Source organism: Ruditapes philippinarum, unplaced genomic scaffold (assembly GCF_026571515.1).
Source record: "Ruditapes philippinarum isolate M1 unplaced genomic scaffold, ASM2657151v2 ctg6864_1_1_1_1, whole genome shotgun sequence".
Taxonomy (NCBI): Eukaryota; Metazoa; Mollusca; class Bivalvia; order Venerida; family Veneridae; genus Ruditapes; species Ruditapes philippinarum.
In genome coordinates, this window is record NW_026863995.1 from 1 (window position 1) to 13,519 (window position 13,519).

The 13,519-nt window shown below is 33.9% G+C and overlaps 1 protein-coding gene across 1 annotated transcript in view; it reads right to left on the reverse strand.

Moving 5' to 3' along the window:
* Window positions 1-6,564: 6,564 nt before the first annotated feature.
* LOC132724048 (hemicentin-2-like) overlaps window positions 6,565-13,519 on the reverse strand; it is a gene marked incomplete at its 3' end in the record, with an annotated part of 71,326 nt that continues 64,371 nt past the window's right edge. The window contains 1 exon segment of the mRNA XM_060708856.1: window positions 6,565-6,588. Coding sequence (XP_060564839.1) covers window positions 6,565-6,588 — 24 coding nt within the window.

The following is a 13,519-nucleotide window of genomic DNA, read 5'->3' on the forward strand; positions in this document are numbered from 1 at the left end:
TAATATGGTTATCAGTACGATAATCGAAGGTCAATTAGTTTGTATTGGTATATAAACAAGAGGGCCATGATGTCCCTGAATCGCTCACCAGAAACAACTGTTTTTCAGTGATTATAGAAATATCTTTTTCAAATAAACTTGTAGAAAGACAAGTCAAGGTCAACTTCAACTTGCCTCTCTAGTTGTTAGGTTTCCCGACAATTACTTTATAGTAAAAATGATAGGAACCAAGTTTGGGTCAATATTCATTTAAGATAACATAGGTATGAACTTAGTCAACTCGACCAGAAAAGTTAACATTTCAGGTTAATTATCTTACTTCTCTAATGACAATTACATAAAGACAAGCAAGACATACTTCTAAAGTTGCCATAAGTTCACTTAAACTTAAGTTTTGTTCCTTAATGTAAAATGCAAGTTACAAACGATTATAAAGTAAAATAAGATGAAAAATAATTTTAGCCATATCTACATTTATGAAATAAATTCTAATTTATTAACATTTACCTTATTAGTTTGAGTGCTTTCCTATTGATTTTTTTTAAATACTACCTAATAAAAAAAGAAGAAAAAAAACTGATATCAGGGAAAGTGGTTATGCAGCTGGGGAAGACCAGTTCAAGCTAATTTCTATCGATCAGGCTATTCTATATATTATTATTATATTCTCATATAATACAACAGATACGGTAAATGAGTCTCAGTGAAAAACAATCACATATCTGTTACACAGTGACAATATCTTATCCACATGAAACATCAGGTTCAACAGTGTGTCACAATATTTATTGAAATGTGCGTTCTCCAAGTTAGTAAGGTACCAGAATCAAATGTAATAATTCTTTCGGCCTTATTTCATTTCCTGGAGAAAATTCTCTAGAGTGACCTACAAATGAACCTACAATGATGCAATGCCTACAAACAGAAAGATACAAAGCAGGTGAATGACCTCAAGATCTCTGAAAAGCAAACAGGTCATGACATTAAGACATTCAATATTATTTTTTTATGCATAACATGTACATACATGTCAACTTTTTTCAATGTTCAAGAGGGAGAATTTACTCTAAAGAAAGCGTGAGATTTTTTAATTGACAATAGACATAGTACAGTAATAAATTTTGAAATCAAAAAGAGGGTGATTTTTTTTTTAACACCCCTTATTCTAAGAAAAATGGTTAAAAATTTGACAGGAGAAACAAGTTGTCTCCCGCTCAAATTGGGACAGTTCACATGTATGCATGTACGCACAAATAGAAACATTCCATTGATAAAAGACTACATAAGAATGCTACAGACAAAGTTTGGTGATCATCCATCAGTTATTTTAGTAGGAAATGATGTTCAAAGGTTTTTTCTATTTTTAGCTTTAGCGACCCCTAAAAGGAGCTAATAAAATAAATATGAGCAAACTTGATAAAAGACTCCCAAGAATGCTACAGACAAAGTTTTTTGTGATCATCCATCAATTAGTTCTGTAGAAGAATATGTCTTAAGGTTTTTTTCTATTTTTAGCCCTAGAGACCCCTAAAAGGGGCCAATCAAATCAATATCAGCACACTTAAAAAAAGACTTCCTAAGAATGCTGCAGACAAAGTTTGATGATTATCCACCAATTAGTGCTGAAGAAAATTTTCAAAGGGATTTTTTTTTTAGCTTTACCGGGGCCCCCACTAAGGGCCCAAAAACATAAAATTTAAAATCAGCAAACTTGAAAAAAAACCCAAGAAATAGCTACAGAAAAAATTTTTAAAATCCATTTAAATTTAAAATACTGTTGAAAAAGATGGGCTTAAAAAGGTTTTTTTTAATTTTTTTAAACCCATAGAGACCCCCAAAAGGGGGCCCAAGAAAATTTTAAATTTAGCAAACTTGATAAAAAAAACTACCTAAGAAAAAACTTTCAGACAAAGTTAGAAAGATTATTTTCCCTCAATTTGTTTGGGAGGAGAAAATGTCTTTGGGGTTTTTTTATTTTTAGCTATAAAGGGGCCCCCAAAAAAGGCCCAAAATTAAAATGAGCAAAATTGATAAAAAACTACCCCAAAAATGCTTTCAACAAAGTTTTTATGATTATCGTTTAATTTGTTCTTTTAGAAGAAAGGGTTCTAAAGGGGTTTTTTTTTGCCCAGGGGACCCCTAAAAAGGGGGGAATTTGAAAAATATGAGCAAAATTTTAAAAACTACCCAAGACTAAAAAGAAAAAAGTTTGGGGATCCAACCTTCTTTTAGTTTTTGTAGTTAGAAAATGTTTAAAGGGTTCCCTTTTTTTAAAACTCTGGTTTACCCCTAAAAAGGGCCCAAATTTAAAGACAAGAAAGCAAATTTTAAAAGGGGCTGTCAAAAAGGGTGCTTTCCGACCCAAATTTTTCCCTCTGCCCCCAATTTCAGAGAAAAGACGATTGGTTTTAACCCCATGACGACGGAATCCGGGAGTATCCCCATTTTTAAATTTCTTATAAACTCACCTTGGGCCCTTTGGCCTGGGAGCTAAAAAGAACTTTGGTAACTTAGTGACTAGTATTTGGTTAATGTTTGGCTATTTGTTGGTGAATTAATATATGACTAACATTTTCGTTTTAAGTACAGTTATTTTTTTCCAAAACTAAAACCATGTTGGTTATCCACGTTGGTATTCCTCGAGTGGCCATAATTCCCAAAACATTAAAATACATTTTGAAAACATACAAACTTGAATTCTGTTTCATCATTTATTTTCTAAATAGTAAACATTTACCATGTTGTTGTTTTCTCTTTTTCTTGTAAAAAAAAATAAAAAACGTTATTAAAAACAGAAAGTACAAAAGTGATGTTACTCTATAAAAGTAAGAGAAAATAGCACAAGATATTAACATTCTTATAATAACAGATTCAGGGCTGGGAATCACAACTGCGTCGTATCCTACAAAATGTAAACAAACGCCGCCATCTTGGAGCGAAAAATGTATGTTTTTGTTTATAACTCTTTTTGTTGGAAATTACTGAAAACTAGATATATGTATTAACACGCTACACTATTTTCCGCTTCGTTCGGTATATGTTGCTTGCACAACTATTTTGTAAAACAAAAGTTAAAGCGAACTTGCAACTCGAAGCGGGGCAGAATTTTTATGAAAATGTGTGGATACGACACAGTTCATATTGCTTTATCTATCGTTTTTTCCTTCAAATCAATTATATACTCGTTTTCAGAGTTCACCATAAACTTCAAAACATAATTTTGGATAATTTACTAAACTTTCATTAAGAAGAGATGTTTATTTTTCAAGAAAATAATGATTTTTACGAAATGATACGACGCAGTTGAAATTAAAATATGATACGACGCAGTTGTATTTTCATTGCAGGCTGCATATTGGTTAAACTATTTAAATTATGTGCTAGGTATGCTTATAACGTCCAACAACATTTCTTGTTTACGACTTAAGTCAAAAGCAGAGGTCACTCATTGGTTTCATAAAAATGGAAATGTAATACAATTCTATTAAGGCTGCATTTTTCGGTTGCATTTTATTACCTATCATAAGCATCTACAAATTCCGAAAAGCTGTATCAAATGCAATATACATTACAAGTATTATGAAATTCACGGATCCGTGAATGTTTATATATATATATATCGAAATCTTTATTAACTTTATTAATTTTTTAATGGATTTTAATATAACGTAACGTAACAATGTATATTTTCCGCCATCTTGGACGTTGACGTCGTGTGACGTCTCTTCCTGTTTATTCACTTCCTGTTTATTCACTGACGAAGAACATCGATTTGAATAAAAAATAACTGAATGTACGCGTGTGGTTGTTCTTTTTGGATTCATATGCAATATACATTGAAACACGTGATCGCACACCCATATGACAACGTGTTCTAGTGTTGCCTTAGCATGCTTATAAACTTGTTCCCATGAGTTCGAAATGGGAGTGATTAATATTTTTGATACAAAACTCAATATTCCAGTGTAACCTCTCCTGGACCCTGTATTAATCAGGAATGAACTTTTTTTTAAAAAAAAAAGAGAAAGAATTACACATTTTGAAAAGGTCTCTCGCTATGCGCAAATTGCATGCCTACCTTTGTTACTTGTAATTATCAATAATTTCCGTCAATTCCGTTATTACTTATGTCTTTTACGTGCCGATTTTATTGTATTCATTTTCTTAATAATCGGTGAGGACAGATGAGATTTATTATTTGAAACTGAACATTGAATTTTTAAAATTATTTTATAAATGGTTAAGCTACAATATATTTTTGCAAGTAGGTTATGCGTTCCGTTTAGTCATTTTATGTTCAGCGCCGAGAACTTTACCGCTGATATTGTCGTATTGCATTTCTTTATCGCCGTTGGGAAAGGTCTACGGAATGTATTTTTTATATTTGCACTTAAGTATCATTCTTCTCCATCAAAAAACTTTAAATTTTCAAAATCGAGTTACATATGATACAACTACAAATTATTTTGTCAAGAAGGTGTCCGTTTTGCAAAGGTATTTTTACGCTGTGCACACAGATATAGGCAGACAAGATCTTTTAACAGTAGTGAAGAAGTTTTCACAATATTGAACAGAAAATTTAGGTCAGATTATTGCACCGAATTTTCAACAGACTAGAGACATGACATCTTAACATACCTTCATACTAAAGTGTGATTTTTATTTGATAATGAATTGCCTGAAAACTTAAACAAAAGTTTTCAGAAAATGACTTCACAGAGGATAACCCCCTGTTTACATTGAAAATTTCTCTGTTAGTCATACCGAAATAAGAAATTTAAATGTTATTCTTTTTATAATTAATTCAAATATTTATAATCTTAAAACTTCACGCCAGAAGTTAATAAAAAAGCTGCTTATTTGTACAGCTGTCAGACGTTAACAAATTTTGTTGAAAAAACAAATCAGACAGGTGTGTCCGACCGAGGCCAAGCTGTTTATGTTTACTGAATTCAAATCACTTGAACTGAACTGCTATGAATTCGAAAACCACCAGGGACTTTTTATTCTTTCATGTGGAAAACCTATCAAGCTAGTTTCAAAATGTCGATGGTTCTCTGCAGGTGCAGCATTTTGCCTGAAATAATGCACAACGGCGCACCTGAGGTCCTCGCCCGAAGTAAAGCTAATGTGTAGAGTGAAAGTTTGAAAAGAAACCACAAAAAAAGCAGTCATTACCCAGAACATGCAATACCACAGTTAACTTAGAGCGTAGCTAGCCAAAATGAATTCAAGTTCATAGATTTCTTCATTTTTTTGCGAAAAAAAATAGGGATAACATTTAACATACAGGAAAATATAAGAAATTATTTCAGATATTATGATTAATTAGGTAACATGTTCATGTTGAACTGAAAAGAAGCTTCCATAATGTAAACTTTCAAATTAAATGTTATATAGGACATGACACAATGTATTCTTAATAATCAAAAGCAACAGAACATTGCTATACACCGCAAATGATCTGGATTTTTTTATCTAGCGCAAGTGATTATTCCATAAAATAGAAATAAATTGCCAAAATGATCCCTGTTGAAAAGACTGCCAAAAATACAACTGCGTCGTATCATATTTCATTTTCAACTGCGTCGTATCATTTCGTAAAAATCATTATTTTCTTAAAAAATAAACATCTCTTTTTAATGAAAGTTTAGTAAATGATCCAAAATTATATTTCAAAGTTTATGGTGAACTCGGAAACAAATATATAATTGATTAGAAGGAAAAAACGATAGATAAAGCAATATGAACTGCGTCGTATCCACACATTTTCATAAAAATTCTGCCCCGCTTCGAATTGCAAGTTCGCTATAACTTTTGTTTTACAAAATAGTTGTGCAAGCAACATATACCGAACGAAGCGGAAAATAGTGTAGCGTGTTAATACATATATCTGGTTTTCAGTCATTTCCAACAAAAAGAGTTATAAACAAAAACATACGTTTTTCGTTCCAAGATGGCGGCGTTTGTTTACAATTTGTAGGATACGACGCAGTTTTGATTCCCAGCCCTGAGATTTCTAATAAATATAAATTGTTTTAGAAATCTGATTATTCAATATTATGAATGAATATATCCCAAAGAGTTAAATATATTCTTACAAAAGTAATCCATATATGACTTTACCCTTGTCAATTGCTATGCAATGATCTATTAAACAAAAATATGTCACCCTGTCCAGTCATTTGATCTAGTGCACTTGAAGATGGTGTGCACTTCTACAAGTGCACAAGGGTGGAAACTTAATTTTGAACTCTACTGTAGAGATCAAGTTAAAAGTTACAATCATGAAAGATTACGTACACTAAGATATAGTAGTTTAGATTTATGCAATGATGATCTTTCTAGAAACTTTTTACCCTTAAAAAAATGTTCCTTGTACATTTTATTTTCATAAAAATCTATGTTAAAACTTTCTAACACTAGAAGGCTTTCCATTCAAAGTAAAATGGGCTTATGTATGAATTCACACAATGTGTAGAAATATTTGCTTTTGATTAGACTTTACTTGAGTTAAAGGAGTAAAAACATAACTTTAATATAAATAAAAACATACCATAATCATCTTCATCCTCATAAACAGGTTTTCTGAAAAACACATACATAAACAAGAGCTGTCAGAAGACTATTTGACAAATTAAATACTGGACATAGTAAAGGGAGACAAAACTATGGAAAAAAATTGATATAAATAAATTTATGTATCATTATCAGGAGGGTATAAAAGATAACAAGCATTTATCAAAGTATTGCAAGCAATACATAAGTCCCCTACTGTTAAGAACCCCAGCAACATTATGAAGGGACATTGGTCATTCAATTATGACATTGTGGAAGACATGAATGAACTTAAATATTTTGAATTTTTGTTTGTCTGTATTATTGTAAATTAGAATGTCAGACAAAATCCCCTTTGGACAAAATCCCCTTCATGTATTTTTGTATATCTGAACATAATCCCGTCCATGGGTGGACATAATCCCCTTCATGTGTGAAATTTTGAAGTGGACAAAATCCCCTCAATTAAATTGCTACCTAGGACAAAGTCCCCACTCAGATGAATTTTCTGTTTATGAAGTGGGTATGAGAGCGACATACTGCATTATGCTGTTTGGTGATTGCTAGTACTTTTTTCGAAATAATTTGGTTTTAACACCAGTTCTATACAGCTAAGGCCTGTGCTAGATGGACAGTGTTGCACAATTCATTTCTTCCTCACCTTTCAGAATTTATAGATAAGTTGTTACAATAAATAGTGTATTTGAAATTATAAGAATTGTTTTAAATAAATAAAATGATGGCATTGATGATTTGACTTTTAAAACTTCAACAATAATGAAAAACACAATTTGTCTCATTATTCTATTTTAATCATATTTGTCATGCAATTGGTAATTTACCACAATTATAATGAACACTGCTACACTTATTGAATTGTTTTAAATTTAATGATAATTTGGTTGATAATTGATCTGAACAAATAAAAAAAGTCTTTAATTAAAAGTCGCTCACCTGTATATAGGCCCCCAGAGTGGGGCCAGTTTAAACCCGAGGGTTTTTATTTTAACAAACTTGGTAAACACCCATTACAAGATGTTTCATGCTAAACATCTAAGGTCTAGCTCGTTGAGTTTTTAAAAAAAAGATTTTTTAAGTTATAACTATACACATATAGTTCAAAGCAATGACATCCCTAGGGCGGGGCCAGTTTTGCCCCCAGAACTTTTTTTTTAACAAACTTTGAAGACACTCACTAGAAGATGTTTCATGCTTAATATCTAAACTCTAGCTATTTGGTTTTTTTCAAAGAAGATTTTTAAGATTTTACACATATAAGGAAAATCAATGTCCCCCTGGGCAGGGCCAATTTTGACCCAAGGGCTTTTATTTGAACAAACTTGGTAGACACCCATTAGAAGATGTTTCGTGCTAAATATCTTAGCTCTAGCTCTTTGGGTTCTTTAAAAGAAGATTTTTTTAAGTTTTTACTATATGCATATAGGGAAAAACAATGACCCCCGGGGCGGGGCCAATTTTGACCCCATGGCTTTTATTTGAACAAACTTGATAGACACTCACTAGAAGATGTTTCATGCCAAATATCTAAGCTCTACCTCTTTGGGTTTTTTAAAAGAAGATATTTTAAGTTTTTTTCTATCGGTTGCCATGGCAACAAGAATTCTGCATGGAATTAAATTCTTTGAACATTTTTTAAAGGTGACCACCAAAGGAACATTCCTGTGAAGTTTGGATGAAATTGGCTCAGCGGTTTATGTGGAGATGTCATTTTAAGTAAAAGTTTTCCGGACGCCGGACGGACGCCAGACGAAAAGCGATCACAAAAGCTCACCCTGTCACTTTGTGACAGGTGAGCTAATAAAAACTAGAAATGTGTCATAATGCCACGGATGCCCCAAAATTTCAGATGGTGCATTAATTACTTTTTTCATTTTAAGTTCAAAGCCCTTAAAACTTTTCAATGTTAACACAAACCATTTTCATACAATGTTCAAGGCACTGAAATGATTCAGTCTTAACCTTTTAAAAATAGGATATTGCATATTTGTAGCCAAAAAAATGGCTAAAAGTATGAGTGCTGAAACTGAAAGTTCAAAATTTTTCCGACATTCAGGAAAGATAAGTTTGTCTAAAATCATTGAACCACGACCAAATTCAAACTTAAACTGCTTATTCCTAAGATTTATCTATATTATTTTCAAAGTGAAAGGGACATAACTCTGTCAAAAATCATCAAACCATGACCAAATTCCAACTTGACCTGCCCATTCCTTTGACATATCCATATGTCAAATTTAAGTTGAATATGTAACACTGTTGGGTAGATAATGAACAGAAACTGTAAATTTCATATTTTTTTCAAAGTGAAAGGGGCATAACTCTGCCAAAAATCATTGAACCATGACCAAATTCGAACTTGGCCTGGGCATTCCAAAAACATCCATATGTCTTTTTGAGTTGAATGTGTTGTACCATTGGGGAGATAATAAACGGAAACTGAAAATTTCATATTACTTTCAAAGTGAAATGGGCATAACTCTGCCAAAAATCATTGAACCATGACCAAATTTGAACTTGACCTGCGCATTACTTTGACGCATCCATATGTCAAATTTAAGTTGAATATGTAACACTGTTGGGTAGATAATGAACAGAAACTGTAAATTTCATATTATTTTCAAAGTGAAAGGGGCATTACTCTGCCAAAAATCATTGAACCATGACCAAATTCGAACTTGGCCTGGGCATTCCAAAACACATCCATATGTCAAGTTTGAGTTGAATGTGTTGTACCTTTGGGGAGATAATGAACGGAAACGGAAAATTTCATATTGTTTTCAAAGTAAAAGGGGCATAACTCTGCCAAAAATCATCGAACCATGACCAAATTCAAACTTGACCTGTATCTTTTTCATGACATATCCATATGTCAAGTTTGAGTTGAATGCGTTGTACCTTTGGGAAGATAATGAACGGAAACTGAAAATTTCATATTGTTTTCAAAGTAAAAGGGGCATAACTCTGCCAAAAGTCATCGAACCATGACCAAATTCGAACTTGACCTGTATTTTCTCATGACATATCCATATGTCAAATTTGAGTTGAATGTGTGCAACCGTTCTTAAGATAATGAACGGAAACTGATGATGACGGAATGACAGAATGACGGAACAGGGTAACACTATATGCCCTGGCCATTACATGGCGGGGGCATAAAAACAAAAGCTCATTATTCATCAATTTTTATGGAGAGCATAATAATACATTAGAAACCTATGAAACAAGAAGATTTTGTCCAGGTAGGTAAGGGGACTTATAATGTCCGTACACCTGTTAATTAATGTGTTAAGTTTCCCTGTCTAATGAGGAAATTACGATTATACAACTGTTAATCAAAAACGATTTTCTCAGGATGAAAATGTGTAACTAATGTTTTAAGTTTTCTCTATTTTCAGTATACTTGTTGGAAAAGTTTCAATTTCTTTCAAAGTGATATTATATTAAAGAAACAGTTCAAGGGACAGACACAGACATACAGACAGACAAACAGTCAGGACCTGACAGACAGAAGGTTAATCTTTAAAAAAAACCTGGATATAACCAGAATATAACATTTTTAAAAGAAAGAGTATTAAACTAAAGAAGAGGCAATTCTTGAAATCAATATGATAGACTTATGAACATTCTCATACATGATGTGATTGGGGACAAATAATAATTATCTTAGTATTAATAGAAACAAGAAGAATGAAACAGAACAAATTAACAAGAGCACCACTAGGCGGAGCATTATATGCCCGAAAGTGTTTTTTTTATAGTAAGGATGAAGCATTTGTAAGACATGGGAATTAGCTGTTCATCCTATAAACTTTTACAGATATAGGTTGATTAATACTTAAGTTATTAAAAATGACCTTAACCTTTGACCTTGTTAACCCAAAATCAATAGGGGTCTTCTACCTTACATGGACAATCATCCTAAGAAGTTTGAATATTGTGGGCCAAATGGAACTTTAGATATACTCCTGAAACTGTTTTCAAATTTAAGGTAATAGTGACTTTGACCTTGTAACCCCAAAATCAATAGGGGTCTTTTACCCAATATGGACAATCATCCTATGAAGTTTGGATATTGCGGGCCAAATAGAACTTATGTTATTCTCCAGAAACTGTTTTCAGTATCAAGGTAATAGTGACCTTGACCTTTGACCTAGTGACCCCAAAATCAATATGGGTCTTTTGCCCAATATGGACAATCATCCAATGAAGTTTAAATATTGTGGGCCAAATGGAACTTAAGTTATGCTCCGGAAACTGTTTTCAGTATCAAGGTAATAGTGACCTTGACCTTTGACCTTGTAACCCCAAAATCTTTAGGGGTCTTCTACCCAATATGGACAATCATCCTATGAAGTTTGAACATTGTGGGTCAAATGGAACTTAAGCTATGCTCCGGAAACTGTTTTCAGTATCAAGGTAATAGTGACCTTGACCTTTGACCTAGTGACCCCAAAATCAATAGGGGTCATCTAGCCAATATGGACAATCATCCTATAAAGTTTGAACATTGTTGGTCAAATGCAACTTAAGTTATGCTCCGGAAACTGTTTTCAGTATCAAGGTAATAGTGACCTTGACCTTTGACCTCTTGACCCCAAAATCAATAGGGGTCTTCTACCCAATATGGACAATCATCCTATAAAGTTTGAACATTGTGGGCCAAATAGAACTTAAGTTATGCTCCGGAAACCAAATTGCTAACGGACGGAAAATTGCTAACGGACAGAAACTGTTTTCAGTTTTAAGGTAATAGTGACCTTGATCTTTGACCTAGTGACCCCAAAATCAAAAGGGTTTTTCTTCCCAATATGGACAATCATCCTATGAAGTTTGAACATTGTGGGCCAAATAGAATTTAAGTAATGCTCCGGAAACCAAATTGCTAACGGACGGACGGACGCCAGGGGGTATAACATAATATGCCCTTTCGGGCATATAAAAATGGTGGTAATTGTGGACATACAGGTGTTAGACTCATAAATCTTATCACAGTTGATGAAAGTGTTCATAACAAACATCATATTAATTATTAAAATATGGATTAAATCCCTAAAGAAATAAAGAAGTTAAGGAGAAGATTAATTCTGGAAATATTGATACTAGAATTATGTACCTAATCATATTCTTATGATGTGGGAGTTGATATGAAACATAAATTTGAAATTTTAGGTAATCCTTTAGAAAATGAAGAAGAAATAGTATAAGAGCTGTCACTGAAAAGTGACTTATATGCCCCCGAAAGGAAGCTTTGACATAAAATCCGTAATATATGCCAAAAAACTGGTAAAATATGCCCAACCGCCTTTGATAAATATCATTCCTAAAATTTAACTAAAATTAGAAGGGTTTTTGTCACAAAAACATATGTCTCACAAAACTATGTATGGTCACTCATGTGAAGTTTCATTGAAATCCCATCTGTAGCTTGACCTGTGAAAGACAGACAAGATTTTTCAATTTATAGCTCTGAATGCAATTTTGTGTAGCGAAGCAGAACATGCGGGTGATGTGCACAACTAAGGATGGTACTGATCACTCCTGTAAAGTTTTCGTTGAAATCCAACCAGTAGTTTGACCTTAGAATAATGAAGGCAGGACAAGTTTTTTGCTATTTTTAGAAGTGCAGCGAAGTGGAACATGCCGGTGATGTGCGCAGCTAGGGATGGTACTGATCACTCCTATCAAGTTTTGTTGAAATCCCACCAGTAGTTTGACCTTAGTATTATGAAAGCCGGACAAGAATTTTTGCTATTTTTAGAAGTGCTGCGAAGTGGAACATGCCAGTGATGTGCACAGCTAGGGATGGTACTGATCACTCCTGTAAAGTTTTGTTGAAATTCCACCAGTAGTATGACCTGTGAAGGCTGGAGAAGATTTTTCTATGTTAGCTCTGGTGGTCATTTTGTGCAGAGAAACTGAACATGCCAGTGATGTGAAAAACTGCAGATGGTATTGATCACCCCTGTAATGTTTGGTTGAAATCCCACCAGTAGTTTGACCTGTGAAGGTCGGACAAGATTTTTCTATTTATAGCTCTGGTGGCCATTTTGTGCAGCGAAACAGAACATTGTGGCGATCTGCACAACTAGGGATGGTACTTATAACGCCTGTGAATTTCACGTTTGGTTGAAATCCCACCAGTAGTTTGACCTGTGAAGGCCAGACAAGAATATTCTATGTTTAGCTCTGACAGCCATTTTGTGCAACTAAGCTGAACATGCCTGTGATGTGCACAACTAAAGATGATACTGATCACTCTTGTAAAGTTTGGTTGAAATCCCACCAGTAGTTTGACCTGTGAGGGCAAAAAAAGAATATTCTATTTTTAGCTCTGGCGGCCATTTTGTGCAGCGAGGCAAGTGCCAGTGATGTGCACAACTAGGGATGGTACTGATCACTCCTGTTAAGTTTTGTTAAAATCCCACCGGTATTTTGACCTGTCAAGGCGACAAGATTTTTCTATTTTTAGCTCTGGTGGCCATTTTGCGCAGCGAAGCAGAATGATGTGCACAACTAGGGATAGTGCACAACTGATCACCCCTGTAAAGTTTGGTTGAAATCCCACAAGTAGTTTGACTTGTGAAGGCCAGATAAGATTTTTCTATTTTTTGCTCTGGCGGCCACTTTGTGCATTAAAGCGGAACGTGCCGGTGATGTGCACAACTAGGGATGGTACCGATCACTACTGCAAAGTTTGGTTGAAATCCCACCATGGCAGTAGTTTGACCTGTGAAGGCCGGACAAGATTTTTTTTCTTTTTTTTAGCTCTGGCGGCCATTTTGTGCAACCAAGCAGAACGTGTCTGTAAAGTGCACATCTTGAGATGGTACTGATCACTCGTGTAAAGTTTGGTTGAAATCCCACCAGAAGTTTGATCTATGAAGGGCGGACAAGCTTAATGCAGACAGACAACCAGACGGACGGACAGATAGCGAGGGCA